Source organism: Rhodamnia argentea, chromosome 5 (genome assembly GCF_020921035.1).
Source record: "Rhodamnia argentea isolate NSW1041297 chromosome 5, ASM2092103v1, whole genome shotgun sequence".
Taxonomy (NCBI): Eukaryota; Viridiplantae; Streptophyta; class Magnoliopsida; order Myrtales; family Myrtaceae; genus Rhodamnia; species Rhodamnia argentea.
In genome coordinates this window covers 26,891,366-26,919,056 of record NC_063154.1, presented here as the reverse complement: position 1 = coordinate 26,919,056, position 27,691 = coordinate 26,891,366, and the positions used below count along the sequence as shown (strand labels likewise).

General features: G+C 39.0%; 4 protein-coding genes across 10 annotated transcripts; 3 read left to right on the top strand and 1 right to left on the bottom strand.

The window, feature by feature from the left end:
- The first annotated feature begins 674 nt into the window (after nt 1-674).
- On the top strand, nt 675-2,526 carry LOC115727216 (dihydroneopterin aldolase 1-like). 4 transcript variants are annotated; one of them, XM_030657393.2, is made up of 4 exons: nt 689-877; nt 910-930; nt 1,750-1,954; nt 2,227-2,526. In XM_030657393.2, the coding sequence occupies exons 1-4, from the start codon at nt 838-840 to the stop codon at nt 2,420-2,422; spliced, it is 462 nt and encodes a 153-aa protein (XP_030513253.1). In that variant the 5' UTR covers nt 689-837; the 3' UTR covers nt 2,423-2,526. The 4 variants fall into 4 exon arrangements, with proteins under 4 accessions (XP_030513254.1, XP_030513253.1, XP_048135580.1 ...); XM_048279623.1 differs by lacking the exon at nt 689-877 and adding an exon at nt 1,067-1,234 and having other exon boundaries at nt 1,747-1,954; XM_048279622.1 differs by lacking the exon at nt 689-877 and adding an exon at nt 1,064-1,234 and having other exon boundaries at nt 1,747-1,954.
- A 1,413-nt stretch (nt 2,527-3,939) lies between these two features.
- LOC115727220 (patatin-like phospholipase domain-containing protein 2) lies at nt 3,940-9,213 on the top strand. Its single transcript, XM_030657399.2, has 7 exons — nt 3,940-4,612; nt 5,817-5,960; nt 6,253-6,325; nt 7,331-7,436; nt 7,517-7,613; nt 8,561-8,656; nt 8,726-9,213. Exons 1-7 carry the CDS (start codon nt 4,019-4,021, stop codon nt 8,876-8,878), a joined length of 1,263 nt encoding a protein of 420 aa, XP_030513259.1. The 5' UTR covers nt 3,940-4,018; the 3' UTR covers nt 8,879-9,213.
- A 696-nt stretch (nt 9,214-9,909) lies between these two features.
- Nucleotides 9,910-18,479, bottom strand: LOC115727213 (sterol 3-beta-glucosyltransferase). 2 transcript variants are annotated; one of them, XM_048279605.1, is made up of 16 exons: nt 18,246-18,479; nt 18,062-18,133; nt 17,745-17,838; nt 17,460-17,602; nt 17,007-17,077; nt 15,939-16,020; nt 15,664-15,784; nt 15,489-15,549; nt 14,501-14,535; nt 13,859-14,075; nt 13,292-13,507; nt 12,349-12,408; nt 12,206-12,245; nt 11,156-11,377; nt 10,732-10,770; nt 9,910-10,454 (listed from the first exon to the last, which is right to left on the bottom strand). In XM_048279605.1, exons 1-16 carry the CDS (start codon nt 18,345-18,347, stop codon nt 10,149-10,151), a joined length of 1,881 nt encoding a protein of 626 aa, XP_048135562.1. In that variant the 5' UTR covers nt 18,348-18,479; the 3' UTR covers nt 9,910-10,148. The 2 variants fall into 2 exon arrangements, with proteins under 2 accessions (XP_048135562.1, XP_048135563.1); XM_048279606.1 differs by having other exon boundaries at nt 15,489-15,544; nt 15,683-15,784.
- An 88-nt stretch (nt 18,480-18,567) lies between these two features.
- LOC115727214 (histone-lysine N-methyltransferase ASHR1) lies at nt 18,568-26,224 on the top strand. 3 transcript variants are annotated; one of them, XM_048279612.1, is made up of 14 exons: nt 18,568-18,850; nt 18,946-19,085; nt 19,362-19,496; nt 20,561-20,615; nt 20,721-20,839; nt 21,283-21,371; nt 21,444-21,525; nt 22,724-22,828; nt 22,935-23,025; nt 23,098-23,217; nt 23,431-23,525; nt 24,012-24,081; nt 25,199-25,262; nt 25,733-26,224. In XM_048279612.1, the coding sequence occupies exons 1-14, from the start codon at nt 18,751-18,753 to the stop codon at nt 25,893-25,895; spliced, it is 1,428 nt and encodes a 475-aa protein (XP_048135569.1). In that variant the 5' UTR covers nt 18,568-18,750; the 3' UTR covers nt 25,896-26,224. The 3 variants fall into 3 exon arrangements, with proteins under 3 accessions (XP_048135569.1, XP_048135568.1, XP_048135570.1); XM_048279611.1 differs by having other exon boundaries at nt 23,428-23,525; XM_048279613.1 differs by having other exon boundaries at nt 18,741-18,884; nt 23,428-23,525.
- Nucleotides 26,225-27,691: the final 1,467 nt, after the last annotated feature.

Genomic DNA, 27,691 nt, shown 5'->3' with positions numbered 1-27,691 from the left:
TTGATGGAACTGTGGCGATAGAGTTAACAATTTCGAACTTGCGGGTTATGATTGGTGTGGAGTAGTTGGTGGTGGGTAAAATTGAACACAGCGGTTGTGGGATCCCAATGATAACACCCAGAGGGGTCCCAGAGCTCTTGTTGTTCCTCCCCATCTTTTTGTGAACAAACAAAAAACAAATAAGTAATGGGCGCAAAATGGGAATAATTGTGTAGATTGCCATGTCAGCCGGCCCGGACTTGAAAACCATAGATTCAAAGCATGATCATGATGTAACTTTCCTCCTATGGAAGATGGAGAGCTCATGAAAAACCAACTATGAGTACTTTTCTTCAGGGCGCGCAAGATATAAATTTATTTCGAGAGTCTGGATCGCTATGAATACACTCCCGCCCACCGACTAGATACGGGCACGTGATGGTCACGTGCTCGCCATGTAGTTGAATTTTAGCACCACGACAAGGTCGGGGTCAGACCAGAAAAAAAGTTGGGGAGGGGGGTCAATTGGAACACATTGATTGCATGTGAGGGGTCTTTTGAAAAAAAAAAGGCGACCAATTGGAGGGGTCTTTTGCAATTTTCCAAACTTGTCGTGACCACCGTGCCCGTGGATCATCTCAGGCGCGGCCCACCAGCCCATCTGATTGGCCTCTTGTCTTCCATTTCCCAAGCTCGTGAACCCCGCGCACAGTAGCCTTCCGTTCGCCAAGCACACTAGCGTCGCAATTTGGTCGATGTTGGTGGCGACATCATCGTTGGTTTGAAGGGTCGTCTGGCTACTTCGATCGAGATCAGTAAGTCGCCATGTCCTCCCTTCGTTAACTGTCGTTGCTCGATATGGTAGGGGTGTGGTGTGTCCGCTTTCCTACTTTTGATTTGCCGTTCTTTGATTCCGGGTTGCTTGTTTTCTTGCATTCGATGCGCTCTTCGGTAGTGGGTCTTGCCTCCCAATTTCTAACTTTTGTTTCCGAACGTTTTTGGTCCTTCTGTTTGGAGCCTTCTCTCGCGCGCCATGTGTTTGTAGAAATGTCAGGTGAATGGTCGACGCTTGTTCCTTGTGTAGAAGAGACGTGCGTGGGATCAAGGGGGTCCCTTGTAGCTTGTCTCGGAGCTGGGCCCTTTTGGCATTGGAAAATGCTCCTCTTTCTTGTGCAAATCTTAAAGTGATTGACAAAAAGCACCCCTCAATATCGGTTGGTATCAGATTTGAACGTCATACTGGCCGAGCTAGTTATAGCTCAGAATTTGGAAGACCCGAGTCTCTGACTCAGCTCAGGGGGGTCATGGACCTCATGGTGCCGAAAACAACTAGTGGTTTTATTGAAATTTTATGGCAGCTGAATTGACAAAAGCTAAATAAATGGGCTCTTGATACAGAAATGTAGGGTGATCAATTTTGGTTGACAGAATCAAAGTTCAGTTCTTTCATTGAAGTAAATACTACGGGTGTGTATCTGTGTGGGAAAATGAGGCTAAATTTACTCATATGGAACTTCTATCGGTGATTTCGGAATTGGAGAGGTTACTTAGTTTCTTTTTCTCCCTGATGTATTCGCACGATTATCCTCCTCATCATATCTCTAGGGCAAGCTTTGGAGCCGAAAAATGTAGCAAGTACTGATAACTAATCAATGTCTTGATCATCGCATTTTGAAAGTTCAAGCAAATTTTCATCGAGTAGAAATGACCTTACTCTTCAATGACTTTATTAGCATGTTTTTCTGATAAATCCGACGTCATTTTTGTCAGGAATGTCGATGGAAAACCTCGAGGTGTTGAGGGGTGACAAGCTCATATTGAGAGGCTTGTTGTTCCATGGCTTCCATGGGGTGAAGTCAGAAGAGAGGAAACTAGGTCAGAAATTTTTGATTGATGTAGATGCTTGGATGGATCTCCAGGCAGCTGGAAAGTCGGACGTGTTGTCTGATACTGTCAGTTACACTGACATCTATCGGTGAGTCACTTGAAGCTTATTTAGTAGGGTAAGTCCAAATGCCTTGAAGAATGTTGTCTGTGTGAAAGTTGATTTGCTTGCCAAGTTCTTGCCTCCAAATACTCATGCTATTGTTTGTTTGAACTTGTTTAATTGGGCCATGACTTCGGTTGATCGCAATGAATGATTAAATAGCAAGAGTGCCTCCTCCACTGCTAGCAGCATTATACTTATCTTGAGTTTTGATCGATTGTATGAACCATTCCCAAGTGTACTTCCTATCTAATTGACAGCATAGTGAAGGAAGTCGTGGAAGGACCGCCCAAGAATCTTCTAGAGGCGGTGGCAGAGCACATTGCGTCCACTGCTCTGGCAAAATTCCCCCGGATAACGGCTGTTCGTGTGAAAGTCGGGAAGCCTCATGTTGCAGTTCCTGGTCCTCTTGATTATTTGGGCATTGAGATACTAAGGTACAGAAGTTGCTTTTAAACTGGATTCCAATCTGTTCGACTCGTAAGTGGATTGTAAGACCTGCATAATGGGAAAGGGTCTTCAACATTTCGGGTATACTGGATTTCAACTTAGTTTTCTGTAATGCTGTTGAGCAGTAGAGACTTGATATGGTTAGCCTTACGCTGTTCAACGCATTCCGAGGACCAAATTTTCTTTTAAACAACGAGCTCCACTTTGTTTCGCGAAAAATAAATAATTTAAAGAATATATTTTTTTAAAAAAATAATGCTTGTATAGTTTACAAAAGTCAATAAACAAAAAATATTTTCATTATTCATCTAAATATTTAATTATAAATTATTATTGATATTGAAAATATTTTTTATTGACTAATTATTTCAATTGATCAAACGGTCATTTTTATAATTTTTTTTTTTCAGATCATTCATTTTTCGTAAAATAAACGAAGTCATAAATAACGTGAAAAACTCTAATACTCCAATTAAAGGGTTAGAGCAAAATTTTTACTGCCTTTTAAAGGAAAACCATGTCTAAAGTCAGAGAACAGGTTTTTAAGATTATTTCGACTATGGGGCCAATGCGTCGGTGTTTGTATTGGCCCATCTTTGGATTACTAATTGCCCGAGACGCGAGTCCATGTTCCCATGTCGATATGCGTGGCGTATGTTAGAATCTCAACATCGGCATCCGGCCCGAAACACGCTCGAAACATCGGGCTATCCGTTCCTTGATTCTCGATGATAAATGAGTCGATGGCGGAAAATTTAGGCTTTACAAGCGAGGAAAGCTGAGGCGTCGATATGAAAGAAGGCATGAGAGAAAAATTCCAAATATATAAAATTCCGATCGATGAAAATAATATAAAACCGAAATACCGCAATTCGCCGGTTGTGGACGTTGTTTCGGTTGGCAGAGTCCGCCCGCCCGCCTTTCTCTCTCTCTCTCCCTCTCCCGGCAAAAAACCAAACGTAAGTCGCACTCAAACATACAGAAAACGCCAACCGAAACAAACGAGAAACGCATTTTGTCTTTATAGTATTTTCACGAAAAGGACGACAAGGGATACTCATCGCACGAAAATCACGTGTTCCATTGGATGGATTTTATGAAAATCATTAAAGGGAATTTTATAATTCGAACAATATGTCGAGTAATTCCTTATTTAATCATGTAAATTTGACGCGGGCTTTCTCTTAATTTTCCCGCATTTAATGCATTCCCCCAAAAAAAATAACTTATCAATTATTTGCTAAAACGGGAGTCTTTTCAAGAGCAATCGGATATAATAATTGCGTGCTTAATATGTCGGGTTTTCCTTGCGTATTCAATCTATCGAAATAATAGATCTTTATGAGATACTTTTTTTTTTGTTTTAAAAAATTCGAAGTCTTGAAACATAAAAAAATGAAGTATTTTTGATAATACGAAGTATTGAAGAATTAAAAAAAAATTGGAAAAAATATGTGATATTTGGGGAAGGAAGACTAGTTATATCACTATCGGTTTTAAATAAGAGAAGGAAAGAAAGAAGGCGACTTCAAAAACTACTTCCTGTACAGCCAGAACAGAACAGAGTGTGGAGCCAAAACCTCTGCAACCTTTTTCATTTCCATGGCTCCCTCCTCCCTCTCCTCCCTCTATCTCTCTCCCCACCAAGCCAACCCTTTCCCTTCTCTGACCTCCCGACCCACCTTCGCTCGCCTCCCTCCTCGTCTCGAAACCTTAGCCTTCTCTTCTAAACCCTCCACTCAGAGCCAGAACCAGAGCCAGAACGAGACCCAGAACCGAAACCCAAGCCAAGACCAGACCCAGAAGCTCAATTCGTCTCAGACGGACAAGAAATCGTTCGCCATTGCCACTGGGGAGCTCTTCCTCGGCATCGCTTCTCGGCTGATCAAGAGCCGCAACAGCAGGAAGGAAGGGAGCGCCGGGTCGGAGACGGGCTTCCTCAGGGACGGTCCGAACGGGGCGAGCGTCAATGGCGGCGGGAGGAGCGCGGGGTACGACAGTAAGGAGAGGATTGGCATCGTGATTGAGGACGAGATAGAGCCTGATGTGATATGGGAGCAGAGGATTAAGGATGTGGAGGCGGAGCAGAAGAGGAGAGTGGTGACTAGTCCCGGGTTCAGCTTCTCGGCAGCCGGGCTCTTGTTCCCATACCATCTTGGGGTCGCGCAATTCCTCATCGAGAAGGGCTATATCAAGGTTCAATTTTGTTTTCTCTGGAATACTTTGGTCCTTTGGTAGATATTTCTTGGCTCATTGGATATGAAATGATCTTGAAGCGTGGTTATTGGAAGTTGAGTTAGGCCTGAAGTTTATTGTGGCTTACGTCTTGGTTGGTTCGGCCAAATTCATGAGATGACCCTAATCAGGACAATGAGGAGAGTATACTTGCTGATCGTTTGCAAGATGATCCTCTTAATGGGTTTGATGTGCCTGTAACTAATCAGGACAATGAGGAGAGTATACTTGGGATTGGCGATGTCAAATGTTTCAATCTGTTGTACTGTCTGTAAAGTCTGACTTGTGCTATCCCCTTCCTTTTATTTAACCAGCTATGGGCGTTTAGGTTGCAATACCACGTTGGTCTAAGTTAGGTACATAGCAGATACATTTTTCAATTCCTATCTTGCAGTTCATGGCCCAAATGCCACGAAGCTATTAAGTGAATCTATTGATTAGCAAGTCACTGTGAATTGTTCATTTCCCCACCAATATATCAAAACTCAAATGAGTCTATTGGTTCAACTTATTTTTGATGTTTGAGTCATAAGATCTTATACTATCATGGTTCTTGTATGGTATTGTAACAGTTTCATGGAAGTTACTACCATAAACTCATGATCTATTGATATGCACTTGTCGACAACCTTCTGTTGCTGTTGAAGTCCAATTTTTGTTTGAAACAAATCATGTGTTTGAATTGCTGATTAATAGAAATTTAGGACATATATGTGAAAGATATTATTCTTTTGTCATTGGCCTCCAAACTACTTTATGAAGCAAAAGGGTTATGTTAATATTACCTCATGGAAAATGAGGTACTTTAGCAAATTCTATTTCCTGATTCACTTTACAACATCCTTTAAGATTCATAGCTTGATATGACATCTATGTTATGTACTAGTAGAGTCACTACTGTGAACTGTTAACTCCTTTATGGTGTGTTCTTTACCCTAGTCTGCTTTAATTACTGAGAATGAGTAAGTAGTTTGCTAGGATTATTAACATATTACAAACTTAATTGGCTAAAGTTAACTTTTTTCTCTTGCTTTATTTCTTTTTATTGTTTGTATCCAGTAGCTTCCTGTGTGTTGCATGGGTTTCTATGTACATGTGATGTCACTTGTGCACTTAGTGACTTAGTCTTTACTTTGGTTGAAGATTTTTTTTTTGTGTGTATTAGGAAACCACACCATTGGCTGGTTCATCAGCTGGCGCCATAGTATGTGCAGTGGTTGCTTCTGGAGCCAGCATGGAAGGGGCTTTGATGGCTACTAAGGTACTAGCTGAGGATTGTCGCAGAAGAGGAACTGCTTTTCGGCTCGGGGTATGGACTGTATTTTTTCACATGATACTTCTTAAATTTTATTTTTCTCCATATAATCTTTCCCAATAGTTGTAGGCATAACTTTTACTCAGTTATCTTGTTAAATGAGGAGTCAAAAAGTTTGTGCGGACCAAAAGAATACTGTTTTTGTCATTATCCACTGTTTCTGCGGGACTCTATTTTGTCATCAAAGACATTTCACCCCACAGAACATGACATCGATTCTCATTGTTATGAAATTTATGACTATGTTTTCCATAAACATTGGCATTTCTTATGCTTGTTGTGTTAGGCTGTTCTTCGTGATGTGCTTGATAAGTTCCTTCCTGAAGATGCTCATACCAGGTCCAATGGAAGGGTCCGCAGTAAGTGCGAATTCCATTTTCATCCCCTCTTCTCTCTCTCTGCGTGCTGCCTGTGTGCTCTATCTAGCACTTCTTTGTTGTTGTGTGAATGCTGACAATGTGATATCGAGTTTGTGTTAATTTAATGAAGAGCATAAGTGACTAGCTCATGGGAGCAAAACATGAATGGTAATGCCTGATGGAGTAGTAGATAAAGGTATTGGGGTATTAGTATACTTTTAGTTGACAAATAGCTATGCCGGAGCCTATCCCAACCTAATTCCAACTCTAAATAATCCTTGAAAGTCCAATACCTTGTCTTACTATGTATGAGTTTCTGTCAAATGTATTCGATTTGTCAAACTGCTTGTGTTGTACACTTGCACGATGTGGAGTACTCCTTGAAGGAAAAAAGGGGGGGGGGCGGGGTTTCGGGGTTTGGTCCACTGTTTCCTCTTATTTGTCTTCAAACATCTATAAGCAAGCTACTCTCCGGAGGAAGGGTTATGGCTCGTCCCCTATTTCCTCTTATTCGTCTTCAAACGTCTATAAGCTAGCTATTCTCTTTTTACTCCCTGTTTTTGTCCATCCTACTTTGGTTTGAAATTAGGATTTGTCTCCAAAAGCATGAGCATTAAATTTCTAATAACCAGTGCCAATTCATAGACTGTTGCAGATTTTGCTTCTACATAGAAGAAGTCTTGAACTGAAGCTTATTGTTATAAGTGAGTGAAGTGGTATCCGTGACTGGAAGATGTGTTGGATGTTGCAGCTGTTACGCCTTTCACTGTTACTTGAGACCATCTATAGATAGAGGTTTGTATTGAACTGTTAGGGGTTACAGGACTAGATCGGAAAGGCTTCTCAACGTTAAGCTTACTCTTCTGTATGCAATTAGAGGAACTTGACTAGTGGCCTATGCTTGCGATAGTTCATGAAAGTCACCACTTAAAACTGTTTTTTTATTGAGCTATTAATTTTATGCAAGTATTATTTATAGCATCTTCTTAAGATTTGGTGTTGCAGTTGCTGTTACCCAGATCCTTTGGAGGCCTAGGGGTTTACTGGTGGATCAGTTTGACTCCAAAGAAGATCTTATCAATGCAGTATTCACTTCTTCCTTCATCCCGGGGTGAATAGTTGCTAAATTTTTGTCTTTGTAGTAAATTGCCTTGTCCAATGCAGTTTATGGAGAGATCTAATATGGTGCAGATATCTCGCGCCACGACCAGCCACTTTATTTCGTAATCGACTATGCATTGACGGGGGTCTGACGTTGTTCATGCCACCTACATCTGCCGCTCAAACTGTATGTGCTTGGGTATTATATTTCTTTAGCATGTTAAAGAGCGAGAGCTGATTTGTCCTGAAAAATCATTTAAACTTGTCTCTGTTTACCTGGCATCCAAAGAAACCGCATGTTTCTACATCATAGCATCTAAAATATGAAACGTGGTCAGGTGGTTGAGATCTATTTGGGAGAAGGGTGGACTAATTACTTGGTGAGAATCATTTAGGTCGATTCCCATGTCCATCAGTTGAGTGGAAATGTCATGATTAGTTTTGGCAACCTGTAACTTAGCGCCGGTGCTTACCTTGAGTTTTTTCCTTAACCTCCATCGATGATGACTCTCAGTTTTGGCATGGACATGTTTATCCTCAAGACGACATACATATGTTTGTTGTTTGGTAGTATGAAAAGGAGAATTTAACAGTAGCAATACTGCTTCTTGGACTTGCATACTCTAGCTCTTTAGCATGGAACTTTTTGAATTGCTTCAGCATTTCTTTAGTTTTTCTCATCCTTTCCTTAAAGCAGTTTCCTGTGTTTATCTGGGCTTGTTTTACCCCCATTTTTCCTGTTGGTAACCGATAAATGTGGTTCTCACGAAGTCTCACTGCATGGTGCATGCCTGTTTGATAGATATATCTTCTTGTTTTAGCGTGCTTGGTGACTGGTAAAGTATCATTACTTCCTGTGCAGTGCATTCAAGCATCTAGTTGAGGCAGGGATTGTTCCTTTTTTGGCCCTAGTACTAGTATTGCAAATTGCATTCGCCAGTATTGGAAAGTGGCAAAGTGAATATTCTCAGGATCCCTTAAGAACTTTTGGAGAGTAACATTTGCCAGTATTTGGATACGATGGTTATTTCTGTGGGATGAGGTCTTCTGTGATTGTCCATGCTAGACCATTCAAATTGGTCATAAAAGCTACTCATGAACGAGTCATTTTTATCCCAGTTTTTTCCCCTACAGGTCCGGGTTTGTGCCTTTCCAGCCACTCAACTAGGGTTGCAAGGGATTGGGATCAGCCCCGATTGCAATCCAGAACATAGGGCAAGCCCCAGAGAGGTAATCTTAGTTCCTGCAGTAAGTTTTGATTATCCATGGTGAAGATAACTGACAATAGGGTTTTGTCAGCTTTTCAACTGGGCGCTCGAACCTGCAGAAGATGAGATCCTTGACAGGCTGTTTGAGCTTGGATACCTTGATGCTGCAGTCTGGGCTGAGGACAACCCAGTTTCAGAAGTAGTTGAAGATGATTTTCCTTTGGTTAAAAATGGTTCTGCATAGCACAGCTGACTGACAAGATGCTTGGACTAAGATCCTAATAGAAGATGCTAAAGAATCGTGCAGTATGCCTCACCCCTGCGAACCCAGTTGCATCATGCCTGACTGGTGGACAAGATTATTTTTCTTTCTTTAAGAGTAATACCAGATGCAAATTGAGGGGGTAAAACAAAATAGCACATAAGCTTGTATAGTAGTGGTAACATTAAGTTATCTACACCTTTATATGTAGAAGCTAGTAAATGGGATAAGAATAACACAAAAGAATGTCAGACAACGTAGGTTATTTTTTCAGGGAAAGCTCAATTTTTTTAGTCAGAATTTAATTGTCCTCTGCATCTTTTATTCTGCTTCCCATCTTCATTTTCTTCTAACATGTAGCCACATTGATCTATCATCTGCAAGAGAACGTTGAGCTCTTTTCTAGAACTTTTCATAGTCATGGACTCTGAGATTTTTTCCCCGCTTGGGTGATGTGTGATTTATTGCCTTTTTAGGCTTCAGTGGCGACAGAAAGCTGTTTGCGAGAACCTTGGACCGTCAAAGAGTTAAATGGAAGAATACCCGCAGTTGGATCGGATCAGATAACACAAACGTGCAACTCTTAACTTAATGCTAGTGATGGTGTGGAGGTTCCTGACTCTTGTATCTCTAATCTTTGTTCAAGGATTCTAATCCGGAAGGGAAACGACTTTCTGAATTTTGGCCCAACATGTTTTTTCATCTTTAAATTTTAATTTATGTGATTCTTAAACTATAGGTAAATGTTCAACATTATCCTTCCGTTTGCTCAAACAATCCATAGACGTGTTATTTGATGATGTTGATTATTATACATGGAGAGCATCGTCTAAGGATCTCTGTTGTTTATTTGATTGGTGGCCTCTGTTGGAGATTTCATTTTGAGTTTTTCTTTGACAATACCCCATGTGGAAATCTATATTCCTAATTCAACATTATATATTTGGTAATAATCCAGGGATTATATTTAACAAATTGAATTGCACATTTAACAAAAAAAAAAAATTTGCACATTGGATCAAAATTAGAGATCACTTGTGTCATATTTCCTAATCCGAGCATTGAGCGGGCATTTGGCTAGTAAATAAACAACATGGCACTCCCTCCAAACGATGTCGCCACTCCGATCAAAGTAATCTTTTCGATCCAAATCCATTTCACATGCATGACCTTAATCTTAAGTAGGTCTTCGGTGGATGCCCACGGTAAGATCAATGATTCCACTATCATCTCAGGTATGGATATGGAGTTTTCAGTCCCCATTTTGATTCCTTTGCCGCCTCTTTTCGAGTACTTTCTTGGTTTCATCTTTTCTCATGGCGATTTTTTTTGGCGTACTGCTCAACCATAACACACTTTCCTCTCCACGCTGTGGAAGTAACGTCATGTGGAGCTCCAGAGGGTTGCGTTGTCCCTTCTGGGTCATCAATCGAGTGGTGGTTGGCCAAAAGGGAAGCCTTGTGGGGTTGACTCTTGTGGTCAGTTGAAGAGCCATAAAATCAATTTCTTGTTCGATTCTTCTTTGTCTACCGGTAATTCTTAATTGCACCGAAACAATGTTTCTAATCATTTAAAAGTATTCTAGACATCCAAACACAGTTGCTCCTTTTCAAAAAACTTTTCAAGATCTAATGGCAATTCATGTCTAGTGTGCTTTTATAACTTGTGCCCTCTTTCTTTTTCTTTTCCTTTTGTTTCCATCCCTGCATCTACTGCCCCACTATGAGAACAAAATACCCCAACCCCCAAAACATACATATTGTCCAGAATACAGTCCATTTCATTACAGGATATATGTTGTACACTTTAAGGAGCCTTCCACCTTAACAACATATCTCCCTTTCCAGAATCTTCACAGCCTCCGAAACTCCATCCTAAGAATTGACGACAATTAAACTTTGTCAATCTTGTTTTATTGAACCATGTAGTAAAGGAACATATGATAAGGCTCAAGAAGAATGTTGGTCCTCTGACTTGCAGCTTCTCAATTTCATCATAGAAATTTTCTTTTGTGCAATCAAATCTGCTAATTTGCTCGATTTGTGTAACCGAGTCTTTGATGCAACATCAAATGAGGCTCAAGTGGCAAAACTTAACATCCCACTTTAAACACCACCAGCCAGCCACCAAAAAGGGCCATTTGACCAGTGACAGGACCAAGGCCAGTGAAATTAACAGCAAGCCAGTGTGTGAATCCTGAACATTCTACTAGCAGATTAGTATATGCATCTAGGATAACCAAGCATGACAGTTAATTACCTGGTGAGCAATTTGTGAAGATATATCTGCAGCACGTGCTTGGACTGTAGCAGAAAGTGCAGTGTGTATGGAGCCTGTAAACACATTTGCGGCCTCCATAATGCACATGCCATCAGTACTTTCCGGGAGCAAATGGCACCTTTTAAGTGGTTCTGGGGCCACCCCAAGCCAGAACATCCTCTCAGCCCAGTAGAATTGATCCAGGAGAAATGGACAAATTACCTAATATCATGGGAGAAAGAGAGCATAATCACTCAAAATGAAAAGGTGCATGAAGCCCGAGAATGGAAACAAGCGTTGCTCTTCAAACATCCAAATCGACATACCAAAAAAAAGAACAGAAGGTGACAAATCTTATTGCAGGCAAGCAATGGCGCATTAGATTTTTGTATATTTGATGTAAACTAATAAGCTCTAAAAAGACAGTAAGAATTCAGAGTTCCTTTGTAATTTATTTTTAATGGTGGCTGAAACTAAGATTGAAATGTTCCCATTGTGGAAAATTACATCCATGATTCCCAATAGTCTGGGGGTTCGGAAAATTGAGGTTGTACTTACAATTTTTTCACATGACCTGTCTGACACGTTTGGGCTAATTCAGGACTTAAATAGAGAAGAAAAAAATTAGGATAATCTCCTGTCCTTACATGTTGATAGTACTATAATTGCATTCGTGATGATAGAAGACAAGTAAGAACTTCAATGTGTCCCCCCTCCCCCCCGAAAAAAAAAAAAAAAAAGGATAATCGACACCCTGGTCATGTCTCTCACGTCATCATTTTGTTTATTAAGTTAAAACATTTGCAGCAATTTTTGCCCCTAATAGCAGATACAATCACAGAAAGCCTTCATTCGAGATTCCAGTTGACGCTTTCTCCTACAATTACCACAATGTCTTTTTTACATGATCCACCGTATAAAAAGGGGCACATGCTTTATTTCTTGAGAACCTTATGCAACTTCAAAGGTATGGTTCACAAATAAGTCAATCAAGCAATGAAGCGATTCTAAGACCACAAATATGAGTAAGATGTCAACTTCACAACTAACCTGGGGAATACCAGCTTTAAGTGCTGCCGCGGTTGACCCACTAACATTCATTAACAGAGAACAGTGCAGCACAAGTCAGAGGAGGGAGTTGTAGCGCTAATACTGTAACTACAGAACTAGTGGATAATGATGAAACACCTAACCTTCCCCCATGATGAACTGCAACTGCACATTTTGGGAACAGCCAGAGGTATGGAATGCTTCTAAGATACACAACAAGAAGCCCAATAAATTCAGATTGGAAATCTATACACATGCACCGAAAGATGGTAATTATAGACCAGTTAATGTAGCTGGTTTTATCCCTTATCACAAATATGCATCAAAGAATAAGATGCGGAAGAATAAATATAATAAACGAAGGAAACCAATCAATTACTTTTTATCTTCTCATTTTTCTTTTAGAGCTTCAGGCTTCATTGCCAAAAAGAAATGGAAGATAAAGATTCCGGTATCTATTCATAGTTCTAACTTATATAGCAGATATAAGTTCCTTTGCTCTTAAAAGGTGGATTATCCCTCCTTGCTACACATACAGAGTAGAAATGACCTTCCCTGGAAGACCGTTGCATCAAAGGCATGACAGACAGAAGAGTTAAGTGTCCCAAAATCATAGTTCTCCCCTTAGGTGGATCTCTGAATGTAAGAAATTTGGCTCTACAACAATGTCCTAGATTCCCCCTTCCCTCTGTTTATACAAAGGGCACCCCAGTATGTGGCCAGCTGCCAATTAATAAATTTTTACTCATCAAAAGGAAAAGCTAAACTAAGATGGTCTCCAGCAATTCTGCATAGGACAGAATACCAGTTTGACAGGCAACCTAGGCAAAGCTGAAGGTGAATTCAATTGATACTGAGCAGATTCATGTTTGAACTTCAAAACTTCAAATTACAAAAAAAAAGCTGGATAATAATGATAAACTCGTAATTTTACTCTTTTCCCATTGCTTGGTTTCAATTGCCAGGCTCCGAAGTTTTCTAATCAGACACATCGCCTTATCAACTTTTTATGTCATTCTTTCCTTCTTTGTTCTTCTAAATTCTCACTCACTGATGCTCAAGTAAAGTAAAAAAAAATTAACTGACCCACTAAAGCAGAAGAGTTGTCCACTGAATAGGATTATCCCATCTTCAATAAACTGTCTTTGACTAAAACTTGATGATTCCTCTGCAGCAGCAGCAAGAACTGCTGCTTGTAAGGGTTCATGACCAGCAGTAAATAGAATGAACCTGTAATTTGTAATTCTGGTAACAATTTGCAGGACAGCAAGAAAAGCTTGAGGGTTCCGCATCAAGCCCATACTGCAGACAATCGCACATGGTGGAGAGAGATTTAGAGACTTAGACTGACACTGACAGAAAAACAGAGTGCGTAAAAACAGTTGGTTGGCACCAACACCAAATTATTGGAAAAGATGACATATATAGTGAAAGTGGTTTGCATACCATACAAAATCAATGATTTGCAAGGGAGACCATACCAAATGCTGGTATTAACATCAAGAGTTCAGAGTTTCTTGGCTAAGAAATTTTCTGATAACCATCACACACTTTACATATTCAGTTACCATAACTGTTTTTCTTTTGCTAGCTCATTTTTTGCCTGTCTGTTGTACACAAAGAAAGAGGCAAAAGTAAGCTGAAAAGACTTGCCTGCCAATTGAACTCAGGCCGACAAAAACAAGTGGCATTGAATTATCGGTCTTCAGGAAAGAATGCAATTGAACATGAACAGAACATGTTGGATATTCTGTCTTTGAATGCACTTCTAAATCAGGTGCTGCACCTTCAAGGCACTGTTGACAGGAAAACTGCCACTCGATTGGGATAAACCAGAATCCACAAACACGAACATTTGACGGCCAATAATCTGTTGATACTTGTAATGATGAGAAAATCAAACCACGAGGTGAAAGTTAAATAACAAAGGATAACTTTCATGCAGACTAACCACAGAAAGAAGGGTCACATAAAAGCTTTCCGAGCATGGAATTGTTGATTCATCATTTTTTAACCAAGAACCACATTTTTCTGTTAGCCTCAGTCAATGAAAACCAAAGATTCACTTGATAATTAGAAAGCCAATGCTTGAGAACTAGTTCTAAGTAGAGAATGTGAATGAAGGTCTCTTGGCAAGCAAATATTGGATGATACGGCCCTACATCTGTTAGGCATCCCCTTACTCATGCGTGCTTTAAGCATTCCTTCAAGCAAACGGCAGCCCAAGAATAGAAGTTAATCTATTTTGTGTGAATTAGAAGCATGTAAGGAGGCGACTCCCAGAATGTGTTATACCAGGGTGTTCAACAATATCCTCGCTAAACCCATACCTGTCAAACAGTATAACAAACGGGTTTTAAACATTGTACAATTAGAGAAACAGTATAGCATCAAAGAGGCACTTGAAGAATTGGCCAGCAGCTGTGAAGTAGAAAAATCGACAATAGTATAGTTAAGCTCCATTTCATAATAAATTAAACAATGGACAACTTGTTTACGGCTAATTAAATGAGAAGCTCCTGCATGTTACAGGAAATTCATCGGCAAATAATTCATCAAAGATCATATGGTTCTGCAAATCGAGATGACAGAACATGTAATCAGTCCCATAATTCCTTTTCTACAGCAACAAAAATTGTTTTACGGGAAGTTGTTGATTGAAAGAAGACCTGTATTCAACTTTCCAAGTACCATCAATAGGATAGGGACTCAATTATCAAGTATACTTACACTATTATCATTAGAAACAAAAAAAAAAACACAGAAGATTATGGAATTACACAACAAAAGGAATTTCCATACTACTGGTTCTTTATACCCCAACAGGTCACTCACAGTGTAGATGCCTAACTCCCTACCTCCCTCTGTTGTCATTTGGGTACATATTTTGTCGTGGATGCGTAAGAGTGTGCGTGCCCATGTGTGCAGAGGCCATGCTGATGATTTTTCACACTTGTCGAATATAATTATTCAGCACAAAGGTTGTTTCACTCTCAAAATCTCTCAATTGGCAGAGACGACTCAATTTCAAACCGGTAGATCTTTAGAATTCCCGGACGCATAATCTTGATAGCATAAAACTTGTGATAAGTATATGACTATAAAGTATAAAAGCAATAACACCACCACCACCACCACCCCCCACCCCCCCCCCCCACAACAAAAAGAAAATGAAAAAATAGCCAAAAGAGAAAGATTCCATTCAGATCGAGACATTCATTTCTGTTTTATTACTAAAGTCCCTGTAATATAACTTTCAAATGAAAAAAGCCTGAAAGCTTACAAGAGTGGAGGAGATGGATCTCTCTCGTGCCACATTGGAAGACTTGTCACTGGATCCTGCACTGATGAACAGAAATCATATTGCCAAGAGGTTCACACAGCATCCCAGCCAAAAGGCTTCATTGTCCACCTATAAAAGATGTATAAGCCAATAACAAAAGCTTGGAAGAGTTTACGAGTCTCGAGAGCACTGACAGTAAAAGGAATGGAACTTAAATGTAAGACATCACTTCTCCAATAGCCCCAACTTTCCTCAAAAAGTGGCCACATCCAATGGGTCACATCTTTCCAGCAGACCTAAGAATTTGAGGGGCGAGAAATCAATATAGAAGTAGGTAAATATCGTAAAACCTTTGGTCACCTCAGTAACAACCAGTATCAAGGTTTTACGAAAAGAAAAACTTTAGAAGATTTTGCAATATCAATTTATAAGTTAGCATGATAACGATACCTTGCCACTGGGAGCTTCTTGGAGATATTCATACAGCAATGGAAATTTCTTCCTGAAGTGACGCTCAAATGATGAAGGAGCACTATAAAACACATGACAAATTGATAAATGAATATTTCACGATCATCCCGGAATCGATACCAGTAGAATATGGAATTAAAACTACTTCAAAATACTTCCTCAAAGGGATGCGAGAAGAAAAGTGAAAAACACAGAAGCAACAACATTTTATATCCCTTAACTGTATAGAACAATGCAAAAATGCTATTAGAGGTCCCTGTCCTCATATAAAATCTCCAACAATCCCAGTATGCTGAGACCCATTAGATTTATGGTGGAAAATCCAAGTAATACACTCATCTCACAAAGAAAATAATCCTACTTTTTTCAGTTCTTCTGAGATTGAGAGTGAATTGACAATTAAGCCATAAGATCAGGTACCAGCAACATTCAAGAGTAGATTCATAACTTTGAGTTGGACCTTAGCTGCCTCTATGGTCAAATTCAGATGTTTGATCACCTTTCATCAAGGACAGCACAATGCAGGGAAGAGTAAGTAAAGTTGAACATGCATTTACAATATCAAATACTGAGCAGACATCCAGAAATACCATAGCAATTTGTTTGACGCAAAAGTACAGCATGACATTACCTGCTAAATTGATGCCTTTTAAGTTTATAGTGGATATAATATGTGCTGTGAAGTGAGACAACATGAAGAAAGAAAGATACAGCTATAAATGTATGAACCATTGACAATGATGACCAAGATGCATAAGAAATTTTCCTTTAGTCGAAATGGAAAGGCAATATCTCAAGGATAAAAAAAAGGTTCGACACACTAACTGCATAATAAAAAGTCGAATGACACATTTACATGACCTCTTATAGCTTAAATAGCTGCGTTGAGATTGGATATTCTATCAAGGTGGGAAAGGATTAAGCACAAGGTTGGCTCAAACGGATCATAGGGAAATGGCAACATCAGCAAAGACAACCAAAAAAGAGCTATAAAAGTGAGAATAAAAGTTTGAAATAGAGGATAATCACTGTATTTTTCATCATTACCTATAAGGAACGACATATGGAGCAGCAACCACGCAGCGGACCTGAAAAAGCTCTGCAAGGTTCCATCCCTCCTATATTGTCAGGAAAGCAATTCTTTCTGTTTCAGGTACATAAGCACTTCCAATTGTCTACATTCTTTTCAGGTTGTAACTTACCAATGATAGATGACTATAATGCTACACCAGTTAACTACAATAATTGCTTTTTATTAACTGAAAAGCTCAAAGCAGGGAAAAAGAAAGGCCTTCTTCCTTTTATTTTATTTTTTTGCTTTTCCAATTGGATCATGGTATGCTGCAATAAACAGAAGTTATCTTCACAACTCGATATAGAGTAGCATATTTTTACAGTATAGTGCTGCTTTTGAAACTTATGAAAGCATGTTCATATTAACAGCAACAGCACAGCTTTTGGTAAAGGCAAATGCATCTTCCATATGTAAAACACAAGTACCAGAGCAAAGAAGTTAATCAAAATAAAGTCACCAGCAATGACTTCTTCGAGTCCAAAGATGCTCTCAACTGCGGATAAGCATTCTTGTCTGTGCACGTTGGTAATGTTCCTCTTCTGTAGAGAAAACGGCGGTTGCAATGATCCTAAATAAATGAATAGTAGAATTTCAGATAAGTGATCAAGGACAGAATCTTCTCTCTGCATTACATAAACCATGTTTCTTTTTCTTGAATCTAAAAAACAGTGTCCCTTTTAGGAACCAAATGGAGCGAAGTGACCCGAAACCTGCAGGGCTACTATCTTCCTGGATAGGAAGTACAGGCGGTGATGAAATTGGCACATACGTCACACACTTTTTGGTCAAATGGGCACTCAAACTCTGCAAGAAACAGCAAGAAACTTGGAACTGTCAAGACATTCATGCTCAGAACCAATTGATAAGCATAATAAGCATAAAACACTTACCAAACAAAGAAAACCAGTCGATCTCAACTAGTCTCCGAATATTAGACGATTAGTCACTCATAACATATCCAAAGTTCCAGAAAAAAAAAGAGTGACTACTGATAAGGATAAACAGATTAAATGTCGATGAAAAGTACCCGGTGTGCCAAATGAGTGACGAAAAACACTCTGTAGTCCTTCCTTTCACCACCAAATGCAGCAGCGATCGCCTGGAGATTGCAATGAGCAAAAATAGGAAATCAAGAACGATTCAATACTAAGCCAAGATCACAACAACAAACAAAGATCAATGGAGCTGCGACAGGGAGGCGAGGCAATTACGGCGATGGGAAAGACGTCGCCTTTCGTGCCAAAGGCCATGAACAGAGCGATGGGGTTTGCCCTCTTCTTGTTCTTCTTCTCGGATTCGCTTGGATTCGACATGGCGTAGTACAAGACAAGGTTCGACCAGTGGAAGATGAAAGACGTCGTCGGCCTATGCTTTTTGCTTACTGGTCTGAGATTTCGGTGTCGAGCGTGGAAAGGACTGAAGCTTCATTGGAGCAGTTAAACATTTCATGGCCCATCGGCCCATTGGCCAAGCCTGGTGAGATCAGTCGAGAACTGGTTGATTCGAACCAGAACCTCCCGACTCGACTTCTCCGACGGTTCCCTTCTAGACTAGTCGAAGTTTCGAGGCAACCCATGAAATCTCTCCCTCTATCTGACGCACTTTTCCACGGAATGACTGATGCTTGAGCTCCAGAGGTGACGTTGCTTCCAACAATTGTTTTGGGTTTGACTAATTTGCCGCCAAATTCCGCCGACCATCCCGGAGCTTGGGTCCATGGAGGATTTGAAGACTGCCCTTCACGAGCGATGCCTGACAGTCGCTTCTCTTCAGGAGAAAGGCCGTTGTCTCTTCGCCGCCAGAGACTTCCACCCAGGTCCCTTCCTCCCTTTCTCTCTGACCAAGCAAACGTTGGTACCGTTGGACTAATTTTTTTGCGTTGTCTGAGACGTTAATGTCGGGTCAATGCAGGGGAAGTGATTATCAGCCAAGAGCCGTATGTTTTCGTGCCGAACTCTGCCGAGCCCAGGTGTGATCACTGTTTCGCCTCGACTCACCTCAGAAAGTGTTCGGCTTGTCAGGCAGTTTGGTATTGTGGGAGTTCTTGTCAGGTACAGAGCTGGCAATTTCAGTGAAGTTGCTTTGTCTTGACATTATATCTCTTTAGCTCTATGCTCAAATACAATTTTTTGGGGGCAATCACCTGATAGTATAGTGAAATTCATGTGTTCAGTACTTCGTTTGCGAGGGATGGTTTGATCTTTGAAGCTAAAAAGAATCACGGAGAGAAGTTTCTGTGAAGTGGATAGTGATTGCTTTGCGAGTCCTGATTTTGAGTTTAGTGTAGTGGGTGATTGTATCGAGTTACTGTTCATTGATGTGTGTAGAAATCAGAGTGGAAGGTGCATCGGCTTGAATGCATGGCTCTAGCGAGGCTCGATAAAGAAAAGAGGAAATCTGTTGCCCCTTCCATACGTCTGATGATTAAGCTCTACATACGAAGAAAGCTACAAGATGACAAGGTGTTTTTTTCCCCGTGTTCTTCCCCGGTAGTTTCAAATTTCATTAGACTTCATTTTGCATCCTTAGAATTTGTTGATTTTCTCTTGCTTTTGACTTGGCAATTGACTTGCTATACTTCTGTTTTGCTGGCAAGTTGAATTCTCAATCTCGACCTTCGTTTGAAGATTGCTTCTGGAAGAAGTTTTTTGGGTTGTTCCTGAGAATAAAGTGAGAGTTTGTATTCAGCTGTACTACTGCTTGGCTAGTTTATGCACCTCTAAGGCAGTAGTCTGGTCAAGTTTCTTTTCTATAAACCTTCACTGGAAAAATTAGAGAAGTCGCATCTTGACAAAGAACAAATCAGATCTCATGGATTTTGATTGAGAGATTGAACCATATTATCAGGAGGATGTCAGCAATACAATCACCCTTTGCACTTCAGTGTACTTTATTAATTTGTTACTCAGCAGATTATTTATTCCTGGTTAGTGAGAATGTATACATATTTTGAGGTTTCCCAAGTTGAACATATATCTTTAGATAACTAGAGCTCGAAAAATTCTAATTTCCTTTTATGCTGACATTGTCAGCATAGATGCACATGTTTGTCTGTTATTTTCAAATTTTCCAATAATTTGACAAGCATCTATAGTTTGCTGTCAATGTTTCTGCCATTAATGACAGTCATATATTTACTGGGAAAGAGGTGAGTTATCATACGAATCTTTATTTCCAATGGATGTTTATCTCACTTTACAGCAACAGAAACTATGGATTCCCACTTTTTGGATCTGGTAAGATTGGTGTCTTTGCAATATTGTGCCTAGCGTAACAAAATCAACTGTATTATCTTGAATAACTGTTCGAGTTTCCAGTTCTTATGATGTTCTTCTATGGAGAGAGAATGCTTGCAAATTTATTTGGTCCGAATGCAAAACAAACTTCTGGCATCCATCCAGGGGATCGCATCATTAATCAAAGATTTGTATGCTTGCAAATTTATTCGGTTCGAATGCAAAAAAAACTTCTGGCATCCATCCAGGGGATCGCATCATTAATCAAAGATTTGTTTGCTCCTGTGCAGATCATTTCGACTACTGCAATGGACAATTATAGTCTGGTGGATGCCTTGGTGGCCCGTATCCTTTTTCGGCTTCTTTTGGTGTAGTCATTGGTTATAGTTTGTACTGTTTATGCTGTTTTGATTATCCAGATTACTGTTTTCACTGAATCTCTCCGATAAGACATGTCGGAAATTGATGAGAAGCAGCTGGTGCTCTATGCACAAATGGCTAACCTCATTAATATAATACTGCAGTGGCCCGAGATCAACATCAAAGAAGTTGCAGAGAACTTTTCCAAGGTCCATTCTGAAAAACTTCATGCCTGCTGTCTTTGCTAAATAGGCATACATGTTTGTTATGAGTGCAAATATAATTTCTCTCAAACAGTAGTTATCCCTCTCCCTAGTCCCTAGTGTACTTCAGATTTGAATGGAGTGCTGCTTTCTAGAGAATCTTCTGTATCTTGTATTTTTGTCCCTTAAAGCGCTGGGCAAACCGTGGGTTTTGGAAACATAAGGATTCTTGTGTCTTGATGTCTAACGTAGTATGTCCTGTTGGTACATTTGACAATATGTCATAATCATTTGGAAGCGGACAAGAACTTTTACGTGATGAAGATAGTTTATGTGCTGCCTACAGGTGCAACGTGCATCAAAGCAATTGTAATCACTGACATATGGAAATATCTTATTTTGAAGTTGGTTTGCCAATTGATGTGCTAAAAAACCCAGCTAATATGCAGCTTTCATGTAATGCACATACAATCTGTGACAGTGAGCTCAGACCACTAGGAACTGGACTCTATCCTGTCATCTCTCTAATCAATCACAGGTAGCTGCCCTATTGGTCTGACACCATCTATGCTTGCCATTACAATATTTTGCTTCTGACTTGCTCGTATAGCTGCTTGCCAAATGCAGTATTGCTATTTGAGGGAAGGACAGCTGTGGTTCGTGCTGTACAACAAATAGTGCAAGGTTCTGAGGTAGTCTGTGCTTTTTTCTTGATTCTCCTGCTTCCCTCTTGAAATGGAGGCAACTTATCGTTTTTCAGTTCACTGCTGAAATTCCTACTTAATGATAGGGTAACCGGTGGTTTTTCAGCAGAACTTTAACGTGACATCCAGGAATAATCATGGATAAACTCATTTCCAGTATTCCAACATGGTGATTACCATTGCTAATGTGTTTTCCAGTCCATCCAACTCCCGATTATTCAATGTTTAATCATATTATGCTCTATGAAATTGTAGCTGTCAGGCTGCAGAATTCTGTGATCTTTTATAGATTAATCTTGAATTCTTGGTGCTTGGCTATATCTTATCTTAATTTAGGAATAAATCTGATTCAGGAAAAATCACTGCTTCTGATCAGTCGTGAAACAAGGTTCATGGTTTTGTAGATGCAAATGCACGTCAATGTGGAATCTCGACTTGGCCTTTCTACAATAGAAAATTTTATGCTTTGGACATTTAGTGAGTCTAAGATTTGACAGTACAATCCAGCAGAATTATATGGAATATGTAATGGAACAGAAACAAATGCTAGACCCCATCATTAGCTTCAAGAAGAATTAAGATTGGATAAAACAATTAAAAGATTTTCAATGTGAATTTCACTATCAAGTTTGATCAGCAGATTCTTGTTACTGGATAATGCTTCTCCAATGGTTGGATAAAGATTATGAATAATATAATATGTAAGAAGTTATCCTTCCAGCCATTTGACGCTAATTAACTGCAATATCTTTTCATTGTCATTGCCTAACTAAAGGGTTGCTGTATGAAGCTTAAAAATGAGTGCTGAAACTTTCAACCACTGAACTTTTAGCGATGGTAACTTTAAGACACTGAACCTAAACCTAAACACAAAACCAGCCACAATGCTCCAGTCAGTGTATTGGTATGATTATTTAATTGCTTATCGCAGATTATGTGGCGCACTAATTCACATAGATCTGGTCAAATTGCCTGTGCACAACCTGGTTGTTGTGGGATTATAACAAATCAGAATTTTGAGGCTGTTTGTTTTTGAGATATTTATCGTTTCCCATCACTCCTACATCTCATGGTGTAGAAGAATGCTTTGATGATTATACCGCTGTATGAAATACTTTGGTGCATCAAGCAGGGTCGTGCTCATGCTTCATTCTGTTGTGCTGACCAGAAATAATTTTCCTGCAAGGTATTGATAAGCTACATAGAAACTGCTGGAAGCACAACGACTAGACTGAAGTCTCTTAGAGAACAATACCACTTTGCTTGCGCATGCCCTCGCTGTGCCAAATTGGTAACTTTCTACATAAAGAGTTTGATTATGATTGCTTGTGTTGCATCCTTTCTCTTGACATTTGAGAATCTGAAGTTGGGTTAACAAAGGTAAATTCATTATTAAGGGGCAACCTGATGATATCAAAGAAAGTGCAATCTTGGAAGGCTACAGATGCGAAGATGACAGATGCTCTGGTTTTCTGCTCCGTGACTCTGGTATGTGGATCAAGCTTCAGCACTTTCATTGAATAGCTGAAGTTTTTTACAAGGTTTTCCTTGCATATGCAGAGAAACAAGGTTTTGTGTGCCAACAGTGTGGACTTGTAAGGAACAAAGAAGAGATAAGAGGCATTGTTAGTGAAATTAAATTGATGGCAGAGAGGACATCATTGTCTACGTCCTCTAGCCGTATCCTTTCTTCACAGCCATTGCTGCAACTAATTTGGCAGCATGTTTGTGTAATGTCTGTATTTCCTGAATCTCTCTCACTGCATTTCATGGTGTAAAATTTCACTTAGGACTACTTCCTTTTTCTCACTTTTCCCATTTCAGAACAAGTCATCCATTTGGCTGCATACTTGAGAAAGGTTTAAACTTGACTTCTTAAAATACATGAAGAAGCTGTTTCCGTCTATAAGATGATTGAGAATCTCCAAGGGAAACTATATCATCCTTTTTCAATCATCTTGTTGCGAACCCGAGAAAAGATATTGAAGGTAGTTTTTTTTCTCCTTAGTCTTATTATAGCTTCTATCCCTCATTGAGAGAATTTTATAAGCATCGCAACTCTGTTGTCTTGAACATATCCAAAGGTAGTTTGTTTTAGTGTTTCCGGCTACCAGAAATGAATTCTCTTGAGCCTAAAACTAGGGAGATCTGCCAATATTTAGAAGTGTGTGGTGGAGAACCAGTTTCACCAAACTAAGAAACATATGATTTGTCAAATTTTGAGGTATTCAAATTTCTGTGAAGTGGGAAATGTCTTTTCTGCAGCATGTTTTGAATGATTCCAGTTTCCATTTTTCTCAAGATTGGTCTGCCAACGAATAATGCATCAGATAGACTGTTGATTTTCTCCATATTCTTATGTTTTCTCTGTGGAGCGCTCGCTTCTGTGATATATAGCTTGGTGTTATCTGATCCTTCCATGAGGAATGATTATTGTGTTGTTGCTTGACATTTAAAGCTTCTGTGAACTGCAGATGTTGATGGATCTGCAAGATTGGAAGGAAGCTCTGGTGTACTGCAAGCTAACAATTCCTGTTTATGAAAGTATGCTGTTTTTTTTTTTTTTTTAATTGGGATTTTTTTTAGCAATGCAGGGTTCACAAATTATACGTACATGGCACAGATATTTATCAAGTTTGCATGTTTTCCCTATTGATGCTCACTTATGAGGTAGAAATAAGTGGATGTGAAATAACGAAACCATTCATCTTTGAGATTATTGAGTGGAGTGCTATAGTAGCAAATGAGCCTCGCCATAACAAGTTCCGCTGAACAATGTTCTTTTCTGTTGGGATGAGTTTTTGTTTGTAAGCGTGACTTCCACCTATCTTGCACTTTCCCCTTAATCGAAGAAACTCAATTTAAGCGGTTTGTCTTTCTATTTAAGAAAGTTCAATCAGATTATTTGAAATTAGGTTGCTATTAGGTTTTCTTCATAAAATCTCGAGGAACGGCCAAAACCAACAAGATATACCATGTGGCTTACTTTTCATACTAGCTTTTTGATAGATCTTTTGAATAAGGGCAATAGAGTATTTTCAATTGAGACCATTAAGCTGTGATTTGGTTGGAAGCTTTAGAAGTAAAATGATTTGATTGCATGTGGTCCAGTGTTTAATAATTAGCTTGTTAGTTTTTGCCCCCATTTCATCCAATCATATGGCCGGAGCTTTTGTTCCATGAAGTCGCACTCCTTGAACCCATGAGTATATTTGCTCTTTAGTCCTTAAAAGCATTAGAGACATTAATGGGAGCCATATCTTGCGATGCCCACTACTTTGGGTTTTTTTTTTTTTTTTTCTTTTGGGTCGAAACTACTACTACTACTTTGGTTAAAGACGTGCGGTTTTTGTTCAACTTGTGCTACCTGGATGGCAATGCTCCTGCTGTACTGATAGCAATATTATTCATTAGAGCAAACATACTGCAATGAGCTTAAGGTAACTAAACTTAATAAGAATTTGATACATATAATGCTGTGGCACTCTGTAGTTGTGCCAGTGTTTATGTGACTGATAATACTTAATTGTCTGTGAAAGATTTTTGCTAGAATTTTTTAATTGTCTTTCTATTTTTAATTTGATCTAAAAAAATGCTGATAAAATGTCTCTGGTGTTTTGGTATTTTCCTCTGAACTCCTACCTTTGACTTTATACTGCAGGAGTATATCCTGGGTACCATCCTTTGCTTGGGTTACAATACTATACCAGCGGAAAACTTGAATGGTCTGTATGTTTCTCTAGATTTTTATTGTCCATTTACCTTACTTCTTCCTTTTCCTCCCCCGCATTTAGTCTTTTAATGCTAGGCTGTTGAGATTCGCGTCAGTCATTGATTTTTTCAATGAGGTACATGCATTACCTTCACTTTGTTGGACAAGTTGCTGACGTAAATTCACGCTACATGCACTTACGATAGATTTGAGACCAAGCAATGCGTGATCTGGTGCTGAACTATTGGTGTGCTCTGTCACGAATTTGTCTTTTGTTTTAGTGTTGTTATTTCAAAGAGCAGTACTAAGAAAGCATCACCTGGAGTAGAGAAGATTGTTAGGACAATGTTACATCGTCTGCTTGAAAGACTTGCTCTGTCATTTTAACCAATGCTTCATGCATGGAATGGCCTCAGAGTTCGCCCCCACCCTCTATTACTGGCTTTTCCTTTGGTTTCAACCTTGCTATTTTACACGCGGCAGGTTACTTGGCGACACGGGAAATGCTATCAAATCACTGACCAAAGCAGTTGACATACTGCGGGTGACTCACGGGACAAGTACAGTGTTTGTCAGAGACCTCATGATGAAACTGGAAGAAGCGCACGCCGAAGCTTCTCACATGCTTTCATGCGCAGATGAATAGCACATCGTGACTCGCACGCCTCACTCACAAGGGCCTGTGTACATATCTAGAGTTCTGTTTATTGCTTGTGACATCTACAGAGACGTTTGGTCGTGAAGTCTTACCTCTCGAATGTTTTCGATCAGCACGAGTTGATCAGACGATCTGCTGGCAAGTTTTCCAAATTGTAGGCTGTATGTTGTGAAGTGATTTGTCTCAAACTACTGGAGAGTATATTCGGCCTTTCTCTGGGTCTAAACACGGCGAGGAAGGCTCTACTTGAGAGAGAGAGAGAGAGAATTATGGGAAACCGTTTGACCTTTGCCCAAAGCAAAAGCAGAGGAACTTGATCACCGGAAATTTTGGGTGCCCTCTTTGTTTATACATGTGACTTTGTGTGGAAAAACTAAAAAAAAAATTGTTGGTGACGTTGTTTCGGGTATATTGTTGGCAAACCCTTGTTAATAAGTTTACCAATTTTTATTTTATAAACTAATCAACGTTTTGAATTCACTAACTCGCGTATGAAGTCACTAACCTATATTCAAGTAAAATACCAACTTTTGTTAAATGGAATTGCCAACTGATTGTGGGTTACATACTTTCATTTTGAGTTATTTATCTAAGTTTAACTCTTTTTCGTTTTCAATTGACCAACCTTTCTGAGTTATGGAATTTTTTTTCGTCTTTGTTAGCAACTCCTTGCATTAACTAATTTTTTTTGTAGAGATTATTAACCTAAATTAGCGTGACTCTCTACTATTTCTCTCATGGAATTACCACGTATTATGTTATTTGCTGACATTTATTTGGTTAGTTTAATTTGTCAACTTTTCTTATCATTTATAAACTTTTATTTGTATACTTAGCAATGCCTTAAAAGTTACCAACTTTTTTATATGTGTAACTAATCCAAATAGGAGTTGGTAGTGCAAAATTAGTTGAAAACTTGAATTCAAAGAAAAGTTGGTAATCATTCTAATTTAAGTTACTACTTTTTAAAAAGAGTTGGTAAATTCTAAAAGTTAATAAGTAAGAATAATAAAAATGGCAACTTAAAAGAAAAGTTAGTAAATGTAAGAGAAACCAAATAAATGTCAATAAGTAGTTCAGATGAAAATGATAACTACATAATCAGTAATTTAATCGGAGAGAAGTTATAAGTCATACGCATAAAGGTTGACAATTTCACATAATTAATTAATAAATTTAAGATTTTGTAAGAAAGATAAATAAAATTTAGTAAGTGATAAGAGAAGCTCTTTTTTAAAAAAAATATTTGCCATAGATAAAGGAAGTTCAGTGTTACAAAAACCAAACAAATATGGGTAACTGACTGAAATAGGAGTTGGTAACGCAACATTAGTTGGTAAGAATTTGGGAATCACATTAATTACAAGTTGATAATTTCTAAAATAAGGTGGTAGATTTAAAAAGTCAGCAAAGGAAAATAGAAGTGGTAAGTAACTCAAGTGAGATTGGTAATTTCACATAAAAGTTGGTAAAATTAGCACAGTGATATGAAAGATAAATAAAAAGGTTTGTAAATAATAAGAAATGTTTTTTTTTAGATAAAAAGAGTCGGCAGTTAGAACTTTTTGTAACCAACTCAAATAAGAGTCAATGACAAAAAACTTGTTGGTAATAATTTGATAAAAGTTGGTAACTACTCCAATTAAAGTTCGTAATTTCTAAAAGCGATACGTGTACAGAAAGTCCTAAAATTTGTCACAAAAATGCAAGTGAATTTTAAAACTTTTTAAAAAATGCAATAAAGTCTTTTCATTAACTCCAACCAAGTTGACAAATGACAAATG